Genomic DNA, 20,447 nt, shown 5'->3' with positions numbered 1-20,447 from the left:
GAAGTACCAATACTGTATTACAAAGTGAATAACTGTAGTCGGCATACAATATATTGTATAACGTACGTAATATTACGGCATGGAAAAAACATAAGAATAACAGAAATGTGACAGTAATGAGCGAAAAACACGATTATTGCAGCAACGACAGAAGATTTATTACCACTTCCGGCGAGTTAACTACAGCTTCCGTAACACCGGACCGTACGTACATAATACTGTCTCCGTTACAGAGAAACAGGGATCTTCAACTACCTTTCAAAATTTGCATAGCTGGGGTAAAAACGTAGTAAGCAGTAACTGTTGTAAATACTTGTACGAGTACGACTTTAACATGATACCTCTCGGTATACATGATTAACTACAATAATTTAAATAGCGCTTACTGTACGTTACGTCCGGTAAAACGTATACTCAGTAGTTTACGAGTGGCGTACGATTTTGTATTTTGTTCTGTTAAGTAATTAATCTATACTTTAATGACCATACATTATAAAAATTTCACCTGAGAAACTGTCCACAATGTGAAAAGACACTAAGTCTTGGTAATTATGTTAACGATACGTGAGTACAATAACAACCACTTCCGGCTGGCTCACATTGCAACATTCAGGGCGCTGGCTGTATGGAAATTATTTTCGTCGCTGCTTGTTGTCACACAAGCTTAGGTTACAGTGGATCGTTTAAAAATTAAAACTATGGAAACACTGAAATTACACGTTTTTTGTATACGTAATTTTGAAGGTGTATGTTGTCATTTTTTGCCATAATGGGGCGCCGTCAAAGCGGAACAACGACAAAGAAGACACAAAAAACGAGAGCTGATAGCCTGATACGTAAGTGTGAGCGCCCGAGGGCGGCAAATACGGCGACAGTCGTCTGTCAAGTGTAGAATGGTATCGTTAGGGGTGTGCGTGTACTACTGCCCCGTACGGAATGCCTGCAAAAATCATTCTTGCAATTTTTGTCATTTTTCCATTTTTGTGGTGCTGTTTTTGTCCACCTTCGCTTGTTTTCCAGGAGTTTTCTCGGGATATGCTGATCGGATTATTTCGTGATTGACGTGATTATTTTAATCCCACGATGGAGATCCCGCTCCCTCCCGAATTGATGGACCCGGACCTGTCCACGGACAGCACGGGCAACGCCACCGTCAGCAGCGTCGGACTGTACACCAACGGCCGCTACAGCAACGCCGTCGCGGCCCCCGAGCCCCTGAACATGCCCTTCCACAACCAGCACAGCGAGTCCTCCGTCGTCTCCGCCTCGCCCACCTCCGACACCACCCGCACCTCCGCCTCGCTGGACCACAACCTCACCAACGACCGCGACCGGGACTCCACGTTCCTCAGCAGCGCCTCCACCCCCTCCTTCTCCCGCACCGCCTCGCAGTCGCCCCCCGCCCTCCCCCCGCCAGGGGTGGAGGGGGGCGGGACGCCGAACGCCGTGGTGAACAAGGATCCCGATGCCAATAAACCGCCCGAGTTGAAGAAACTGTGGAAGCCCGTTAGGACGAATCACACGGATTTCAACGCGTGGACCACTCTGCTGACCTACGTTGAGCTCCAGGTGAGGAAGATGTTTGGGTTTTTATCGTAGAATTTGTATTTTGAAATTTTTAATAATGTTGACAAACCCGTTGATGTTGACAAGGAATAATGTTGACAAGGAAATAACCCGTTAGCGATTGAGAAGTGGCTGATTTGTTTACAAAAAAATTGTGTGGTTAATAATTACAGCGATGTCTCGTAGTTCCCTGTAGCATTAGGTAGAGAACAGTATAGTGAATACAGAGACACAGTTAATCACTCTGAGTTTTGTAAAATCTGATGCTGTTTAAGTTGTAATATTGAGTGTGGTCTGGTGGTTTCCCTGTAGTTGTTACCTGAAGGCTGTAGCGTGGTACAGGAACGCGGTTGATTAGGCTGGATTTTGATAAGAAATAGTTTAAATTCAGTGGTTGTTAGTGGTTCCCTGTAATGTCTATCTGAACTCAGCAGTGCAGTACAGCGACACGGTTAGTTAAATGCAGTTTATTATTGGAATGTGTTTGATTTGCGTTGTGTTGTTGTTCAGGAGAATGTGGAGGCGATGCGGGAAGCGTACGACGGGTTCCTACTGCGCTACCCGTACTGCTACGGCTACTGGAAGAAATATCACGAGCTGGAGAAGCGCTTCGGCCAGGCGGAGCAAAGCGAACGGGTTTGTCCGCATTTTGTCGCATTTTTGCGTTTGCATCCGCACATTTCATTTGTGGTACTTGGTGTAGAGCGTGTATATGTTGCTTATATAGATTAGTTGCCATTGATCATGGGCTGGCTCGCTGTTCTGCAGCGTAATAGGAAATGAATGATTGTATATCACTCATGATTGCTGTCAGAGGCAGTATGCGCTTGGGTTATTCGTTGGTAACGCACCACCTCCCTCATTATTCTCTCATTCGCACCTAACCACGAATCGACAGCTGTGTTTTACCGTATTTTTTGCGGCAATGACAGGTGCTGGAGCAGGGCGTGACGGCCATTCCCTTGAGCATCGATTTATGGATGTATTATATCAATTTCGCCAAGGAACGCTATCGTGGCGTCGCCGGCGAAGGCCTCATCCGACAGTAAGTGATTTTTTTCCTTGACAGAAAAAAATTACCAGTCATCGGTAGTGTTTGGGAATTTTTTCTAATTTAACGCAATTTAATTTGAATTTTTTCAGTGAGAAAAATAATTATTCAACCAAAACTGCTGGAAAAAATTTATTAAAGATTTATGTAATATTCTTGTCGATAATTGATTTTTTTCGCAGACGAGTGGTTTCAAAAAATCGCCAAAAACTTGTTAATGACCAAAATTCTTGTTGTAATTTAAATAAATTTAAATGAAAGCTGTAATAGGCGAGGCGAATGGAGAAATTGCTGTTTTGTTAATAATCAGCGGGAAATGTGATGTTAATTTGTATGAAATAATTGCCATGTACGTTTAACCTTGTTTTCGTTTTTCTGTTTGTTGTAACTCTTTTTATTTAATAAAATTAAGCTCAGGTTATTTTAGACGAGGAAACTGAATTGAATGCTGTGCTGTAATTTATAACGAGAATCTTGGAACGAAAAAAAAATAAAATAAAAAATAAATGTTTTTAAAATAATTATTTTTTTGCATTTTTCTTCGCCTGCTTTACATAAAATCATTGCAAAAATGTGTACGAAATTGTTTGAATAAGCGAATTCTTGCGCCAGGTTGTTCGGACGCGCCGTGGAGGCCATGGGGCTGGACTTCAAATCGGACGAGCTGTGGGACGCGTACATCGAGTGGGAGGCCAGCATCGGGCAGCGGCGCAACGTCTTCACCATCTACGAGCGATTACTGCGCGTCCCGACGCTGCACTACCACCGCCACTTCGAAGAGTACGCCTTGCGCATTTCGCATCGTTTTCTGTGGGCTTTCTGTGGCTTATGCTGCTGATTTAGTCGGCGCGGTGTAGCTTGTGTTTTGTTGGTAGTTTGCTGCAAGTGTAGACGCGGCTAGGAAGCGGGCTGTGTCCTTCGCGGAGAGTGTAGAGCTGGCACCGGTACTGGCCATTTAATCATCACTTCGGCTTTGCAATGCACGCATTTTTCCACGTTTTTCATCACGTTTTTTTGCAGATTCCAGAAGCTGGTGATGGGCGCCGCGCCCGCCGAGGTCATGTCCAGTGAGGACCTGGATTTACTGCGTCCGCTCGTTCCCGAGGTGCGTCAGCTTCATTTTCACAGGAAAAGAAATGCAGGGATTTTCGGCGCGTGAGGCAATTGCAGCCGTTTTGATTTTTTGGCAATTTTCTCGGCATTTTTTTTAAAGGTTTTGAAATTTCCCGAATTCTTCATTCTTATTTTCGTCATGTTTCTGCAATAATTTTCGGCTGTTTCTGCAATAATTTTGATAAAAAATTAGGATAAAACTGGTCCTAGTTATGTATTATTATATTAGTCTTGTTATTTATCCTGATTTAATTAAATTTAAATAATTATTAGGATGAATTTTATTCGTTGTGAATTAGAATAAAATTTAAACGATGCGATTTATATTTAAAAATATTTTTATAATTATGAATTGAATTTATAATTTAACAAAAAATTCGTAAGTCAAATATTAGTTTTGTTTCACGATAATTTTCAAGCTGAACATTTTACATGATGGAAATTCAGGGACTTCCGGCTCTTGACGCAGTTGCAGCCGCCCGGTGTTGGTGTTAATGCCAATCAGTTTATCTTGATTTTTTTTGGACCAGTTCCCGTTCTTTTCCTTTTGATTTTTGCCACAAAAAATTAATTTTCTCTGTACTATTTGTATTAAAAAAAAATTGAAAATAAATTGCAAAAAACATGCAACGTTTTTTGGTACCAGTATCAATGCAAAATCAATCGAAAAATGCGGCGTGAATGGAATACCAAAAAAATATGAATAATAATATTTTTTTTTCAGGGAGAAGATCCCGACTCGTCGATGCGACAGATGATCATCGAGTCCCGCCGCCCGATATACAAACTGACGGAGGCGGAAGTGGCTAAACGCTGGAATTTCGAGAGCAACATCCGCCGGCCGTATTTCCATGTCAAACCGCTGGAAGCCAGCCAGCTGAAGAACTGGAGCGAGTATCTGGCCTTCGAGATGGAGGAGAAGCAGATGAACCGTATTGTCTTCCTTTTCGAGCGCTGCTTGGTGGCCTGTGCGCTGTACGAGGAGTTCTGGCGAAAGGTTAGGCTCTCACTGAATTTTAAACGCAAATAAATCAGAAAATATAAATTAATGGCTTTTTTAAATTTATTTTGATTTAATTTTCGTGGAATTAATAGTAACTAAATTAATTGCAGTATTTGACGTAGAAAATTAAACGGACTGCAGTCGGTGTGGGATGATTTTAACACCAAATAAATCAGAAGAAATTAATATAAATCAGTTAGTTGATTTTTTAAATTTATTGTGGTTTAATTTTCGTTGAATTAATGTTGATTAAATGCATTGCAGTATTTGACGTACTTGAAGAGTGAAAATCAAACGGATTATATTCGCTACGCCTACCAGCGCGTCTGCACGTACCACCTGTCTAACCGGGTGGGACTGCATCTGGAGTGGGCGGCGTTCGAGGAGGAAGAAGGTGGGCGGGATTTATTTTTAATTATTGCCGATTTAATTTTATATTGTAATTAATATTCGTCCATTACTTTGTATTTATCACTATTTATTTTTAATATAGGTTTTTGTTTATTTAAATTTCTACAGATGGTATTTATTGCTCTTCCTGGCATATCTATAATTTTATATTTTGGTTAATGTCGAATTTACCAAAAAAAAACTTATTTAATATTTTTTATTGATTTTTATTTTGATTTTCGCGATGTGTGTGCACAGGCAGCATGGATAACGCGGTGCTGGCGGTACAGAACGGTCTGAAACAGCTGCCGCAGAAGCCCATCCTGGCGCTGCGGCATGTGGGGATTCTGCGGCGCATGCAGAGCGACCCGGAGCAGGTGATGGCCGCCTTCGACAGCTACGTCAGCAGCGCGGAGGACGCCGGCCTGGTGGAGTTCTTCCTCGTCAAGGAGGCGCGCTACCAGCTCAAACTGAAGAACGACAAGGAGCGCGCCATGCAGATCCTGCGGTTGGGCCTCAAAAAGGACCCGGTAAGCGGCCAAGAATTTATATTTATTATTTAATTACCTATTTAATTGGATAATTATTTTATATGATTTTATTACCGGTTTATTGGAATTAATATTTTATTCCTGATATAATCAGGTAATTTTTTTATGTAATTTAATCAGCTGTGCATTTGAATGTAAATTGTTTCGTACTTAAAATTGGTATTTTTTATTTCTGATTTTGTTGCTGGTTTAATTAAATTATTATTTTTTTTGCTGATTTAATGAGGTAATTATTTTATTTAGTTGTGCTACTGGTTCAGTTTAATTATTGTTTTATTTGCTGATTTGATTAAAAAAAATTTTTATGGAAATTTATCACGCGTTTAATTTAATTAAAGTTTTATTACTGGTTATTATGATTTATTTTAATTTTTTCGTTATTATTGTAATTTTTTTAATTGATTTATGGCGTTGGGCAGACGAGTGTTGGTCTGCTGACGGCGCTGCTGGACTGCGAGCTGCAGCAGATGCCGCTGAATGTGCCGGCGCTGGTGGCGCTGTACGAGGAGATCCTGGCCATCCCGGAGCTGGGGCTGGAGCAGCGGATGCAGTTCCTGGAGCGGAAACTGCACAATCTGGAGGACTTCAGTCTGGATATCAAAGAGTGGGTGAAAATATATTTGTTAGCTGGGATTGGGGTTTGACGGTGTGTTTTTGCCGGCAGAATCCACGCGGCGCACCAGCAGTATTACGCGCTGTCCATGCAGTTGACGCGCGGGAAGAAGCGGGCTTTCGGGGAGGACGACGACGAGCTGACCGGGTCAGTCAATATTCTAAAATTATCTCCGATATATTGCGAATGTTAATGACATTTTTTTAAAAAATTGTTTAAGTTTTCATATTTAGTTTTTCTATTTAATAAATATTAGCATGTTCATTGTGGGTTTATTAGCAGTCAAGGGTTTTTTAATTTTTTCTTCTAGATTAATTTTGTATTGATTTCTTTATTTTTGTTGACTAATTATTGCTCTTAATAATATAACAAAGTAATGGAAATGTAATTTTGACTTATATAATTTGGTATTTATTTTGAAATAATTATTGGCAGTTTATTGTTGATTTATTTTAGGGAGAGCAGCGTGAAGAAGCCCTTCGAGGCGCCCTCCAGCCTCCCGACCACGCCCATGACGACCCCCGCGGTTGTGCCGCTGGCCAGTCCGCTCGGCTACCCCGCGGTGACCGTCGCCCCGCCCTCCTGGCCGCCCATGCTGGGCGTGCCGCCCCCCGCCGCACCCGTCATGGTCAGTCTCGAAAACTTGTTGTATAGCGACAGGAATGTTCTTCTGAATAATCTGCGAAATTTTCTGAATATTCTGCCAATTTTCCTGAATATTCTGCTAATTTTCATGAATATTCGGCTTATTTTTCTGAATATTAATTTATCCGAATATTTTGCTAATTTTTCTGAATATTCTGCTAATTTTTCTGAATATTTTACTAATTCTTCCGAATATTCTGCTAATTTTTCTGAATATTCTGCTAATTTTTCTGAATATTTTACTGATTCGAATATTCTGCTAATTTAACTGCATATTCTGGTAATTTTTATGGATATTTCGCTATTTTTCTAAATTATTTTCAAATTTTTCTGAATATTTTGTTGATTTTGATGATTATTTTTGTACGCGGTCGGTCAGCCGGCGATGACGTTCCCCGGGTATCCGCCCCCTACGGCCGGTGTCCCGGCCCCCCTCCCCACCTGGCCCCGGCCCCACCGCCTCCCTACGGCGTCCCGCTCCCCCCGCAGACGGCCGTCTCCTGGCACGCCTATTAATTGCGATTTTTGATCATTTTTCGCGGGTTTATTCGTTGCAGTGGGTCGATTAATTCCCTGAATGTTCGCTTGTTAGCGGTGTCTCGCTAATTTTGTTGATTTACGCGCTGATGGGCATTGCGCAACGGAATGGGCATTAAAGTGGCGGCTGATTATTTTGGTGCTGCGAATAAATCCGAATAGCGCCCGAATCACAATACACACTTGATGAAAAATAATAATAATAATAATAAAACGTTCGATTACTTCCACGTAAACACACATTAATCGATTTAAAGACAGAATATAGACGAATTTTGCCGGCATTTCGTCGCTTGCATAGATCGAAGTGTGTTTGGAGAATAGGTAGGGTGTTGGTGACCTTTACAGCATTGCGATGGGAGTAATTGGTTCTTTCGTGATGGAGCATTTCGGGACGTTGGCGTGGGTGGTGCCGGCGCTGCTGACCGTCGCCTGGTATATTTATTTATGGACGCGCCACGCCCGACTGCCGCCCGGACCGCTGCCGTATCCGGTCGTCGGGAATTTGTTCACGCTGCGGGCCAGCGAGAAGAGCTCGCATTTTAAACTGCTGGAGATGGGCAAGAAGTACAAGGGCATCTTTACGCTCTTCATTGGCGACCAGTAAGTGGGATTTATTGGGTAATAAATTGTAAAAAAATTTGGTGTCAAAAAATAAAATAATTAAAATATTAGGAAAATAATTTTATTAATATGTAATAAAAAAATCATTATGATATTTCTAAATGTATGCACAAAGGTCAAGTCATGCATGTCTCAGTATTTGCTATATACGCAGGAAACGGTAACAAAAATAAAAGGTTTATAATTGTGTAATAAATTGAACGTATGCATTGATTATGGCAATATAAATGTATGCACAAAGATTAAGCCATGCATGTCTCAGTACTTGTTATATACAAGGCGGTTTAATATAAATAAAAATAGAATTATTGGGCCAATAATTTCGAAAAAAATTCCCTTAATTCCGTAGTTTGCTGTTGATGTAAATAAAATAATCATGATAGTATGTCCGGCACGTTAATTATGGTATAGACCGACGGTGTGGCTGACCTCGTTCAAGCACTTCCGCGAGGCCTTCGTCCAGCGCGGCTGGGACTGCGCCGGCCGACCCCCGGAAATGATGATCCCGGGATTGTCCCGGGAGAACTACCCCACCCTGGCCTTCGCCGGTATCACGCCGGTGGACAAGGAAGTCCACAAATTCGTCCTAACCAGCTTAAAAAGCACCGGCTTCGTCGATCAGAAGATGCAGGAGCGCGTCATCGAGGAGGTGGGCTTCCTCGTCGAGGCCTTCCAACGGCACGACGGCGAGGCCTTCGACCCGCGCTCCTACCTCGCCAACGCCACCGCCAACAGCATCGCCTCCATCCTCTTCGGCCGGCGCTTCGACTACGACGACGAGGAGTTCCAGACCGTCATCCGCTCCTATTCGCGCTCCATTGACCTTTTCATGGACTCCAAGATGGACGAGGCCTTCCCGATCCTCAAGTGGATCCCCCGCAAGTCCCGGAAGGAGTGCATGGACGGGTTCTATCTGGTGACGGAGTTCATGCGGCAAAAGGTCAGGGAGAACGCGGAGACCTGGGTCAAGGGGATGGCCAGGAATTTCATGGATGTGTGGATGGACCGCCAGAGCGAGGTCAGGAGCGCGCTGGAGGGGGAGGCCTTCGCCATGGAGCGCCTGCCCATCGCCATGCTGGCGCTGTTTATCGCCGGATACGAGACCAGCACGCTGACGCTCACCTGGTGCGATTAACCATTTCGTTAGTGTCACTATAAAACAAAACAGATTTTATAACAGAAACACTTCCTCAATGCTATCCTGCTCGGAAATTGTGTCTGTACAATGTTTATGTACAGAACTTTATATAAAGGTCATGCGCATTTAATGCACATAATGTATATAATGTAATAAATGTATATAATATAATGTATATAATGTAATAAATTTATAGATATAATGTATACAATGTAATGTATTTATAATGTAAAATGTATATAAATAATATTTTATGTATTATATAAATTTTTGGTTGTATAATTATACAATCAAAAATTTACATAGCATATAAAATATTATTTACATACACTATAGAAATACGTGCATGCTTATATAAATATTTTTTAAGTTTTATATTTTTTGTGATGTGTTAAATGTGTAATAAATGAACATACATAATTTTTATATAATAATAATAATACATAATTATGTCTATATATACGTAGTATATGCGTACTTATTATACTGTGTAGGCTGTTGGCGATACTGCTGCGTAAACCGGATGTGCAGTACCGCATGCAGATGGAGATCGACGAGATGGTCGGCCGCAACACGCCCATCACGCTGGACTACCGCGACGACCTCCCGTACGTAACCACCGCGTTCTTCTTATAATTATACAAAGGTCACCGTTGCCCCTCGCTGTAGGTACACGGAAGCGGTGGTGCTGGAGACGATGCGCATGTTCCCCGGCGGTCCCATCGGCATCCCGCACTACACGGAGGTGGACACCACCATCGCCGGCTACGCCATCCCCAAAGGTCACTAGGTGGCGTGCTTATATAACGGAGGTCGGAGGTGGTGACCTTTACGGTGTTTCTAGGGACCCGTTTAGTGGCGCACCTGTTCTCGATCCACTATGATCCCAGTCTGTGGGAGGCGCCCCACAAATTCCGCCCCGAACGCTTCATCGTCGACGGGCAGCTGCGCGTCCCGGAGGCCTTCGTGGCCTTCAGCGCCGGGAAGCGGGCGTGCATCGGGGAGCGGGTGGCGCGCGCCAATCTCTTCCTGACCGTGGCTAATCTAATGCAGCGCGTCAGCGTCCACCCGCCCGCGGACGACGACCTCCCGTCCCTGGACATCCAGAGCAACGGCTTCGCCATCACCATGTCGCAGCGCCCGTTCCAGATGGAGGTGGAGGTGCGGTGCGATACGCTGGATGGAAGGTTCCTGCACCGCCGCAGCACGGTGTGGCCCAGCGAGTACATCCCGCCGCGCCGCCAAAGCTCCATGACGTCGACGGGCACCGGCGCTGGGGTCATGGTCAACGGCGGGAAGGGGAAGCGGATGTCGGATCTGGCGGGCGGGAAGGCCGCGCGGGTATCGTTCCAGGAGGAGGAGGAGCATATTCCTGGGGCGCCGCAGTGAAGGGCGCACTTCCGGCGGCAGAGGGGGCTGTTCGTTTATGCACCATGAACTTAGATTTTGTTCAGTCTCTTCCGGGCTGTCAAATTATTGTGGTCAGGGTTGAGCATTTGAACAGTATCGTTTATAAGAGCCCTGATAATAAAGATACTTTAATCGCACTTATTTATGCATCTATATGGCTATTGCTGTGACTGCTGTGGACCTTATACCGGCGTATTGTGTAGTTGATTTCATTAGTATGCTGAATAATAAAATTAATAAAAAGTCTTGTGAAAACGTAGCGTTCGTGTTAAAACGATGCATCTCAACTGGAATTGCTTACTCAGCGCTTCCAGCGAGCTGACGACTGTTCAGGTTGGAAAAGGATGCGAGGTCACGAAGCAGCTTTGATTACGATTACCAGAATCGAGAAACACCAGTTTACTGTGCGGTCAGACCACAGGGCTAATTTACCGTTAATAGATCCGACAATCAGCTTCGGTAAGCTATCGACCGCATTTTGCGTATAAAATCATACGAAGACCCCAACATACAACAAGCCACTTGTTGCCAATTTTCCTTCTTTTCACTTTCCAAAAACGGCAATACAGAGTACCAGGTTTTGGCATAATTGTATTCGCTGGGTGCATATTCCATAACTGCCCAGGTCTGCTGGCTGCTGTGATGTACGGGGCCCAAACAGTGGTGCTGCAACTGTTGATTGCGGGTCGGTTAAAGGTCGCCGGTTCAACCAGCCGCCACCGGCGCCCGGTTGGCGCGTGGGCGTCTTTTAGCTGGCCTACAGCTCGTCAAATTCCTACGGTCCGCGCCAAGTCCTGAAGGGCCCGGCTCCGGGCATCCTGACGGACGACAGCCTGTGCTGCGCGCGCATCGAGTGCCCCATCAGCATTGACAAGCTGGTTGTTTGCGACACCGCATGCAAGGACCGCAGCGCCACGCAGCCCAACGTACGCCATCCCGGCCAACACCGTCAACTAACCGCAACAACCGCTACTCGGTCACAGACCTTTACTAAGTATCATGATACGAGTACAAACTATGTACCAATTAAAACGAAACAGAAACACTTCCTCTATGCTATCTTGATCGGGGGGGATCGTACCCATTACACAAATCGCGTTTCCCCGTTGTATTTGCATACATATCGGTGAATTAAGCGTAACGCCACGCATCTAGAAACATTTGCTCACCTGTGTTTGTTGTACAGTGAATGGACGTGAATTGGTGACCTTTGTGTACAATGTCATAACCACAACATGTAATAATCATTCCCTTACCTTGTCAACGCAGTTGTTTTTCCAGTACATTAGTTATCGCTTGTCTGGTGTTAATTGTGGTTTATGCGGTGCATGGTACGGACGCGCCGTAATGACACGGGAATGTCGTTCAATATGTACAATACATGTCGCCGGTGGCTAAAATGCCGGCGTTGTGAAGTTTGGCTTCTACAATCGCCGCCAATGAGCAGAGTACAGATAACATTATCACACGTCGAACGCTGCTTCTTTTCTGCCAACGCACATCAATTTGATGTGCACAAGTTTCGTTACCATAATATTATTCTATTTTCGCCATACCATAATATTATTTCGTTGCCATAATATTATTGCTCAAAGGGAAAAATCGTGTACGTGCACCGGAACGTCGGCTTTCGCACACTCGCACATGTCAATATGGTTTTGCGTCGTCTAATTTATGACATTGACATGGCTGCGAAATGTTTTGTATACATTAGCGGGAAAAGCGTGTGTGAGCGCAACATGTATGATCTGGTTAAATCCGGATGCCACACTGCCACATGACGGTTTAAGCGCAAATTAAACAGGCACACGAAAAGTCCCACAAAAGGCCGCTCTTCTGCTGATTATGAGTTAGCATGTAAGCACGCCGGAAGCGCTCACTAAGGACAACACACGTACTCATATATGAGTATCTTCCTCGTGATATTCTTGCACTTTCGCTTCTACAGATATGTGGCCATGGAACTGCCTCGACGGTGTCCAAGTACAGACAGAGCAGCCGCACTTACTCGTGATACAGATCACATAATTATGCAAGTGAACCGACAACACCATAATTATTATTATTATTATTATTATCATTACGGCACGAGAGCAGACAAGTCCAAAGGGACTTCAATTCTGGTCGAATATAAACAGTTTTCTGCTAACAAAAACACTTAGGACAGATTAACAGATTTGAGTAGAAATCTGAAAGAAGCCAGTGCCACTATTATAGTGATACTCACAGTAGCATACGATGTCATAACCCCTCACTGTTCTCCTACATCACCGCTGCACTGTATAGCGTTGTTTTCAGGGGTGTAAAACAGCCCGGAGATGCCGGCATAAGAATATAATTCACGGCTGATGCCTTGCCGGCATCCGATTCCGTGGCACCGGTCAGTCAGCGTATGTAACACTGGCATGCGTTGTTCCGACGCGGCGCTGCCAAATGCAGATTGGAGTTGAGCCAACTCCCATCTGATAGCTTTATGGCTTTTCAAGGTCAACTCAGTTGACCATTGAAAAGCCGTAAGAGATATCAGAGAGGTATGTACAGCTGTCCGATAAGCCGTTATATGGCGTTCTTATCTAGGTAATAACCGTAGAAACAAACATCGTCCAGCCTCAGCCACCGCCGTCGATTATGCCACCATAAGAGAAGCGAAGTGCAGCTTTTCTTTTGGTAGCATAATCGACGGCGGTGACAAGTCTTGGAAATGGCAAGTCTTGTCATGTCTAAGATACATATATACTAACGCGCTGAGCACTTTCCTCGCGGGATTCCAACAGAGGCGTTAATATGCACTGCTCTGTTGGCCTGTTGAGACCGACACCGGCTCCCGGCCCGTTTTCATCGCGACGTCAACCAGCGGTGGAGGATAGCCTTAGATGTGTCCGTGTAATCAGCGTCGCCTGCTGCATGAGCAAAACAAGACAAGACAAGACAAGCCAATGTTTCATTAAATACGCACCCGGACATTTGGGAGAGTGACATTTCGCCGCAATTAAATTCGACGCACGACTTTTCGCCGCGAAGAAATTTCGCCGCGGGACATTTTGACGCTGGGACACTTCGGTTAGGGACAATTAGCATTGAGACATTTTGACGCGAGACGTCTGGTCGCGGACACTTCGCCGCAAAAGCATTCGACACGCTTAACTTTTGCAGGTTTTCCGGGTTTCTTGGGAGGTTTTCTTAAGTGTTTCTTAGGTTATTCTCAAGTTATTCTTAGGTTTCTTGGTTATTCTTAGGTTATTTTTAGGTTTCTTAGGTCATTCTCAGGTTTTTTAGGGTTGTCTTATGGTTCTTAGCCTTCGTATTTTAAATGTTTTCCTGCTAGAATGGACTTTTCGTCAAAACAGCCCTTTGGCGAAATGTCTCGGCGTCGAAACGGCCGGACGACGAAATGTCTCGCGGCGTAATGTCCTGCCGGTTAAATGTCCGGCGACGAAACGTCGCAAGGCGAGATGACCTTGCGGCGAAATGTCTGCGACCAAAAGTCCTGCGACGAGTTGTCGGCGGCGAAATGTCGCGGTGCCATTAAATAAGATGCACATCCTTTATGTTCACCGGTTATAATATATTAAACCAACAACGTCGTAGTACACAACAACGTCGACATAATAATTATGTCGACGTTGTTGTGTACGGTGGACGTCATTTGGATTAAAAAGGTGGTTTTATTGGGAAGCTGGCATTCGCAACAGCGGAAAGACTGGTTAAGGAAGAAATTAAGTCCTGGGGAAAGAAAATAGTAATTAATACTCATCTTCACCGTAATATTATACTGCAACCGTCCGACAAAATAGCAAGCTCACTATCGCCATTTGTTATACGTATAAAAGCCAGCAGATATCCCGCCAAAGAACATAGGAAACATTCGTTACAACGGTCGGCATTTCCAATTTCCATCACTTATCCATTTATCCACTCCTCCTCCTTTCCTTTCCTGTCCACGGCAGCCCTTACCAATACATTTCAATGCCGGCGATGGCTGCGCACATCGTGGCAGTAGTTGTTGTAGACAAATTATTTTTTCGGCGGAGAAAAAATCAGCAAATGGAGAAGGCGACACCACATATTTGGCTCGGATCCAGTCGATGAACATCCATGAAATGCCATCAGAAAGGTAACTTTTTTTCTGACGAGTACACTTTTTTTTGCATGTACAGAATTTTATACAAGTAATGTTTTTTTCTGTACGTACATGCACGGACTCGAATTACAATAAATGAAATTACGCAGCTACGCCGGCGTAATGTGTAATATAATGCGCCAATAAGTGACGGTTAATTAAATGCTACGTTACGGGTACACTTTCTGCTGTGAAGCTCACCTTTTTTCTCACCCATCCGGAGCGTTGCGACGCGGCAACCCTCGACTGGACCGTGAACACCGTTAATCCCGTTAATCCCGCCCATCGACTTCCGACCGCAATCCACAGCACCGCCACCGTTGTTCTCAAATACTCGCAAGTGCATGTAATGCACGGCAACGTATTGTAAATAATTGTAATTATAGTATAATTGCGCAGATCGGTAAAAGAGGTCGCAACGCAAAATGCTGTGTTGACGTGGCATGCGCAGTAATTTCTATGGCGCTCGCGTCGCCGGCAGCGCCGTCCGCAATTCGCCGATTACACGTCCTGAGCACGGATTGCACAATGTATGCCACACTGTGTTTTTGATTTCATAATGAACTGCATAATTACATTATAGCGTTAGTATTTACGCTATTTATTTACTCATCAAAGTGTTCTTAATAACTGTCGGCATGGATAAACAGCAAACAACATGAATTCAACGGGCATAATACTGTCATTCAGTCCGGCAAGGGAAAAACAACGGGTGTATTGAAGAATAAAAAAGATTTTTTTTACTAAAGAAATTATTTATGCGCCGGCATTTTTGCGCTCTTGTTCGGCCGGAAGGAATCGCACACGATTGATTCAGTAGGCGAGGACGGCCATAAACAGTGTCAGTCCCAGGGAAGTCAATCCAACGCCCGCGCCGGCGACGAACGAGGCAGCTGTGATATCATGGAATAATGCACTGATTTATTTTAATGAGAACTAAATAAATGGAAGTTGCTGGTGTTCAGTTGACAGCCGGCAACTGCGTACCCGAGCGGTAGGCGGAGATCCTTTCGTGATCGGAAGAGTCGATGATGAGTGGGACGAACGGAGCGGCCGCGGGCGGTGCCGGTGTCGTCACTTGGTTCAATGCATAATCCAACTATTAATAAGAAAATCATAAAAAAAATTCTGGCAAATAAAATTGTAAAAAAAATTAGTAAACGCAAAAATAAAATACCATAAATTTAGAAAATGTGAAATACGAAGAAAACATAAATAAAATAATATCAAATACCGGCGTATTTATTATCGTTATCGGAGAGTCGAATGGAAATGCGTTTAATGTGCCTGCGTGATAAAATTATTGCTGTTAACCCTAAAATTCTTGATGCCAGTTCTGTACCTGCCTTTAAGTTCGTACTCAAGTCTGTCGATCTGTCTTAACTCTTTACATAGCATTTATAAATGTTTCTGTTCGACCAGACTTGAAGTCCCTTGGGGGTTGTCTGCTCTTGGGCCGTAACAATAATAATAATAATTTAGCTACGGTACTTACCAATCGGGTGCCGACGGGTGCGGCGCACAAGTAGAAATGCCGGGCGAACACCAGCAGATTCGTCAGGTCGTTAAGACGGCACGTTGCCTTGGCCGGCAACTGCGCCGGAATTCCCTCGAGACAGCCAGCCACATCCGGGTTCAAATGCTTCCTGTAATACATTATGTTTTTTTTATGGCTGTCTTAGTTCTGCTTAAATAAAACTGTGACCTTTCGGTAAATCTTGCTACAGTCGCGAATATGCATTTACTGGCAGAGGTCCTCGTTGCCGAACATGGAGTCCTCGTTGGTGAGGGCGGAGATCTGGGTGGAGTCCACGGAGAAGTCCAGACAGGGGAAGAGTGATGCCGGGAAGTTGTGTACGCGCTCCGGTTCGACGTAACACGCTTTCACCGAACTGATCAAATCTGTAGACAACGAAGGATCTTGCACAGCCGCTGTTAATAATAATTACTAAGCGGAACAACGTACCGGTTAAAAGGTCAAGGCTGTCGCTTTTGTTGCTGTATTTCGCCAGCAGATTGTTGATACCTGTAAGAATTACCTAGTTAACGTAATCTTACCGTATATACATACGTAGCAGTCTAGTAGATACAAGCTACATAATTTTTATGTCTATACAGAAGCAAAAATTTTACAATTTCAATAAAATAATCACATACAGTACTCTGTACATTATTACGGATATACAGATACTGATTGTACGAGCGTATATACAATGCACATACGTATATGGAAAATAAATGTGCATATACGTTTGAACCGATTATCAATGTAGGTATAGAAATATACTCTGTAGATATAGTATAAGTGAGAATGCTAAGACACGCATATGTACATAATGTACATATAAAACATGTGCTTTATATAAATGATTTATAACTATCTAAAATAATAAAACAATTGTAAATATAAAAACAGGCGCATGTATAAATGTACATGTGTATAAAAAGAGTATATAGTATATGCCTACATGCACGTATATTATACAAATATGTATATGGGGGCGTATGCGCAAATACGTGCGTATAAATACGCCTTTTATGAGTGCTCACTTACTAAGAACAAACGGCTCCGTTTCCGCTTCCGGCGCGATTAAAGACGAACCGGTCCCGATGCAGTGGCTTGCCGACACCGATCGCACACCCTACAGATACAAAATAATTAATCTCAAGGATACACTTCCGGTTGGTAACACGAAGTGAAGCTTGTACGTACATTCTGGTGGTTTTGCGAATCACTACACACCGTCGTGCTGCTCTGATTAACCGCGTTGCCCGGTTTCTGCGCGTACCGCCCGCGGGCGTTGGGGGGACGGAAGCCGCATTCGCCGAGGTTGGCGTTGGCGTCCAGCTGGAACGTGTCCGCCGACACCGGTAGATCCCCGTACGACGCCAACGAGGAGTTCAACAGCTCGAGGAGGAAGCCGGATTTCTCGGTGACCGTCGCGCCGGACACGGTGTCGTTCAAGAGGAACTGCAGCGCCATGTTGGGCAGCTCGCTGAACGGGAGCTCCATGTTCCAGCGCGCCAGGGTGCACATGTTCTTCGTCCGCAGCGGCGGGGACGTGGACCCGGAAGGACTGAAGACCCAGGACCCGCTGGCGTTGCTGCTGATGACGACCGCCGCCGGGGGCGCGGTCGTCGAGGTATAATCATACGGCCGGTAGTTGTAGCGGTACGGGACGTAGGAGTTGTAGTAGTAGTAGTGGTGACTGCTGCCGGACATCATCCGCCCCAGGAGGTAGCCGTTGAAGAACCCGTTGTCGGATACAAAGTACCCGGGTGCCCGGTAGTTGATCACCGTCAACCCGGGGTTGGTTACCACCGCCACCGGGCGGAAGGGCGCCGAGCGGACCGCCACCGTCGGGCGGTTGACGGCGCTGCGGACCGCCGACCGCCCGGCGGCTGAATAATCGGGAACGCCGGCGCGGACGGAGCCGCTGGGATCGGAACTGCCCCACCGCGAGGATGAGGAAGAGTGGGAGGACCAACTGGACGGGGAGGACCACCGGGAGGAGGCGGGGCTGGACCAGGAGGAGCGGGAGCTGGAGCCGGACGGGCTGGAGCTGCCCCACCGGGAGGAATGGGAGCTGGAGGGGGAGGAGCTCCAGGAGGAGCGGGAACTGGACGGGGAGCTCCAGGACGAGCGGGAGCTGGAAGGGGAGCTCCAGGAAGAACGGGAGGAGGAGGAGGAACTGGACCAGGAGGAACGGGAAGACCCGGAGCGGCTGCTGCTGCCCCAGCTGGAGCGGGAAGAGGAGGAGCGGCCGCTACTGCGCCCGCTGCTGCTGCTGCGTCCGCCTCCGCCACGCCCACTGCTGCCGCGGCTGTCGACTTCTTCGGGATAAAAAAGGAGCAGAGTCGCCAATAATATACACACGGTTAATACCGCTAGTTGAGCCATTTTTTAATTATAAGTTATTGCAAGAAAAAAAGCACCCCATTAAACATAATTATCTGTAGATTATAATGTGCTTTATAAATCTCGTGCATCGCGTATCGCGCTTAATAACAGAAATGAGCGGGCTTTGCTGTGCGCCTGTACATTTATATATAACGCTTTTACTTATACGGCCGCTGGCTGGAATATTATACTTAACGTACGCTGTAAAACCGAGGCGGCGTCTCTCACTCATATTGCGGCTGACGTTATTTGCATTCTTTCCGTATGATTCTGATTAGTGTTAAGGAGAAAACGCTGCCGAACAGGTTGTCGGCGTATTGTGCCGGCCGCGGTGGCACCTTGCATGAGGCAGAGCGAAGCGCGTCAGTCCGCTGATTCAGCGGCCGGCTTGTCAGGTTTTACGCGAAGCAGCTAGCCGGTTGTTCGCAGGTGTTTTTTGTACCGGCAACACACCTTGCCGCAGTGCGTATAATTCTGTTGCTCTACCCACATTTTCTGCGTGTAGATTATTTTATAACACGAATAAACAAAACGATGGTGGCTACTCACAAGTTAGGTGATTACAGAATGTGTAACCGTTCTTCGAAGGCGCGATTTAAATGCCAGTTCTGCGTGAATTGGCTTCGTTCTCACTTTTACGTGTACGTTTAAAAAAAACCACTTATTGTATATTCATTAGTCATTACAGTATAAACCATTTTTCGTTTCTGCATAATATTGTATGTGTATTTAACGTAACGAATATTGCAGATTATTTTATTATTTAAATTAAAATATCGTCAACGTTTTCTCAGAGCACTCCTTAATTTTCCGACAAGTTATAGAAAGCACAGAAAATAATTTACGGTCAGTTTTGCAGATGCGAAAATAAAAGCAGGTCCACGACAGTTGTGCGCTATCACGTTGACAGCCGAAAAAAAAGAATGCTCGACACACCATCCACACAGTAGGAAAAAAGCACTGAAAGGTCACTTGCAGCCGCACCGAACCTGCGCATGAGTTAAAAATTAATCGGCAATAAAAATGATTGTCGAAGAAAAATTCTGCGGATGCGCGTAATCCAGCTACAGCGATAATTATAATGTGCATGAGGTACTTTTCTATTTTTTTAAATATAAGTATTAATAAAAAATTAAATTGTTCTTTTTTTGTTTACCATTTTTTAATCATTAATTACATTACAAATAAATTTATTAATGCGAAATTGTATGGCCCCGAAAGCCTTTAATTTAATAGCCACGTACAAAGCAACAGGTGGATACAAGGGAATCAACTGGGTGGTCACGGAAGACTACTCGTACGAATAACTGCGGTAATTTTACTGCGCTAAATACGGCGCAAGCCGCTGTCGGCCTGCTACTAGTATCATCGGAAAGACAGAGTAATGAGTGTGCGCACTGTACAACCTTTGCGAGACGGCAGTTGAATTACTCCACCCGTTCGTGTGACTGTGCGCACTGCAGTCACATGTCAGCAGCTGAATTTTTGCGAATGTTTTGCCTGAAAGCTGGAAAGCAGGTTCTGTTGTCGTGGAGACGAAGTCTCCTCCTTTCATTTCTCCCGACATTTGATCCAAACAGCGTGCGTGCCAGAGCATTGCATTTTCTTTGAGATGGTACCATCGTTTTGGCACTTGAATACAGCTGTATTGCATCGAATGAGCATAGCAGGCACATAGGGAGGAAAACTGTGTAACGGTGAATATTGATTAGTATTGGTGTAACCAATACTCTCACAACTATTTTGGCTACAAACATACGATTATGGCCAATAGCCAAGACTGTC

General features: G+C 44.8%; 3 protein-coding genes across 4 annotated transcripts; 2 read left to right on the top strand and 1 right to left on the bottom strand.

The window, feature by feature from the left end:
* The first annotated feature begins 955 nt into the window (after positions 1–955).
* On the top strand, positions 956–7,615 carry LOC129593994 (pre-mRNA-processing factor 39-like). 2 transcript variants are annotated; one of them, XM_055490542.1, is made up of 12 exons: positions 956–1,569; positions 2,077–2,202; positions 2,499–2,611; positions 3,230–3,397; positions 3,638–3,722; positions 4,455–4,727; positions 4,998–5,127; positions 5,382–5,653; positions 6,094–6,278; positions 6,339–6,434; positions 6,744–6,915; positions 7,312–7,615. In XM_055490542.1, exons 1-12 carry the CDS (start codon positions 1,084–1,086, stop codon positions 7,459–7,461), a joined length of 2,256 nt encoding a protein of 751 aa, XP_055346517.1. In that variant the 5' UTR covers positions 956–1,083; the 3' UTR covers positions 7,462–7,615. The 2 variants fall into 2 exon arrangements, with proteins under 2 accessions (XP_055346517.1, XP_055346516.1); XM_055490541.1 differs by having other exon boundaries at positions 6,744–6,916; positions 7,301–7,615.
* A 71-nt stretch (positions 7,616–7,686) lies between these two features.
* On the top strand, positions 7,687–10,879 carry LOC129593997 (cytochrome P450 2F2-like). Its single transcript, XM_055490546.1, has 5 exons — positions 7,687–8,072; positions 8,505–9,218; positions 9,726–9,839; positions 9,901–10,013; positions 10,076–10,879. The coding sequence occupies exons 1-5, from the start codon at positions 7,825–7,827 to the stop codon at positions 10,618–10,620; spliced, it is 1,734 nt and encodes a 577-aa protein (XP_055346521.1). The 5' UTR covers positions 7,687–7,824; the 3' UTR covers positions 10,621–10,879.
* Positions 10,880–15,399: 4,520 nt separating this feature from the next.
* LOC129593996 (uncharacterized) lies at positions 15,400–19,415 on the bottom strand. The gene is made up of 7 exons (XM_055490545.1): positions 17,475–19,415; positions 17,316–17,403; positions 16,728–16,787; positions 16,507–16,663; positions 16,257–16,407; positions 15,749–15,860; positions 15,400–15,654 (listed from the first exon to the last, which is right to left on the bottom strand). Exons 1-7 carry the CDS (start codon positions 18,660–18,662, stop codon positions 15,575–15,577), a joined length of 1,836 nt encoding a protein of 611 aa, XP_055346520.1. The 5' UTR covers positions 18,663–19,415; the 3' UTR covers positions 15,400–15,574.
* Positions 19,416–20,447: the final 1,032 nt, after the last annotated feature.

Source organism: Paramacrobiotus metropolitanus, unplaced genomic scaffold, assembly GCF_019649055.1.
Source record: "Paramacrobiotus metropolitanus isolate TYO unplaced genomic scaffold, Prichtersi_v1.0 Parri_scaffold0000065, whole genome shotgun sequence".
Taxonomy (NCBI): Eukaryota; Metazoa; Tardigrada; class Eutardigrada; order Parachela; family Macrobiotidae; genus Paramacrobiotus; species Paramacrobiotus metropolitanus.
The sequence above is the reverse complement of the archived record's forward strand: the minus strand, read 5'-3'. Positions and strand labels throughout refer to the sequence as shown.

Coding starts and splice junctions, on each gene's coding strand:
- LOC129593994 (XM_055490541.1), top strand. CDS start 1,084: ATGGAGATCCCGCTCCCTCCCGAATTGATGGACCCGGACCTGTCCACG. Junction 1,570..2,076: donor TGACCTACGTTGAGCTCCAG/GTGAGGAAGATG, acceptor GTTGTTGTTCAG/GAGAATGTGGAGGCGATGCG. Junction 6,917..7,300: donor CCCCGCCGCACCCGTCATGG/TCAGTCTCGAAA, acceptor TATTTTTGTACG/CGGTCGGTCAGCCGGCGATG.
- LOC129593996 (XM_055490545.1), bottom strand. CDS start 18,662: ATGGCTCAACTAGCGGTATTAACCGTGTGTATATTATTGGCGACTCTG. Junction 16,664..16,727: donor CAGCCTTGACCTTTTAACCG/GTACGTTGTTCC, acceptor CGTTGTCTACAG/ATTTGATCAGTTCGGTGAAA. Junction 15,861..16,256: donor CACCCGTCGGCACCCGATTG/GTAAGTACCGTA, acceptor TCTTATTAATAG/TTGGATTATGCATTGAACCA.
- LOC129593997 (XM_055490546.1), top strand. CDS start 7,825: ATGGGAGTAATTGGTTCTTTCGTGATGGAGCATTTCGGGACGTTGGCG. Junction 8,073..8,504: donor ACGCTCTTCATTGGCGACCA/GTAAGTGGGATT, acceptor ATTATGGTATAG/ACCGACGGTGTGGCTGACCT. Junction 10,014..10,075: donor CGGCTACGCCATCCCCAAAG/GTCACTAGGTGG, acceptor CGGTGTTTCTAG/GGACCCGTTTAGTGGCGCAC.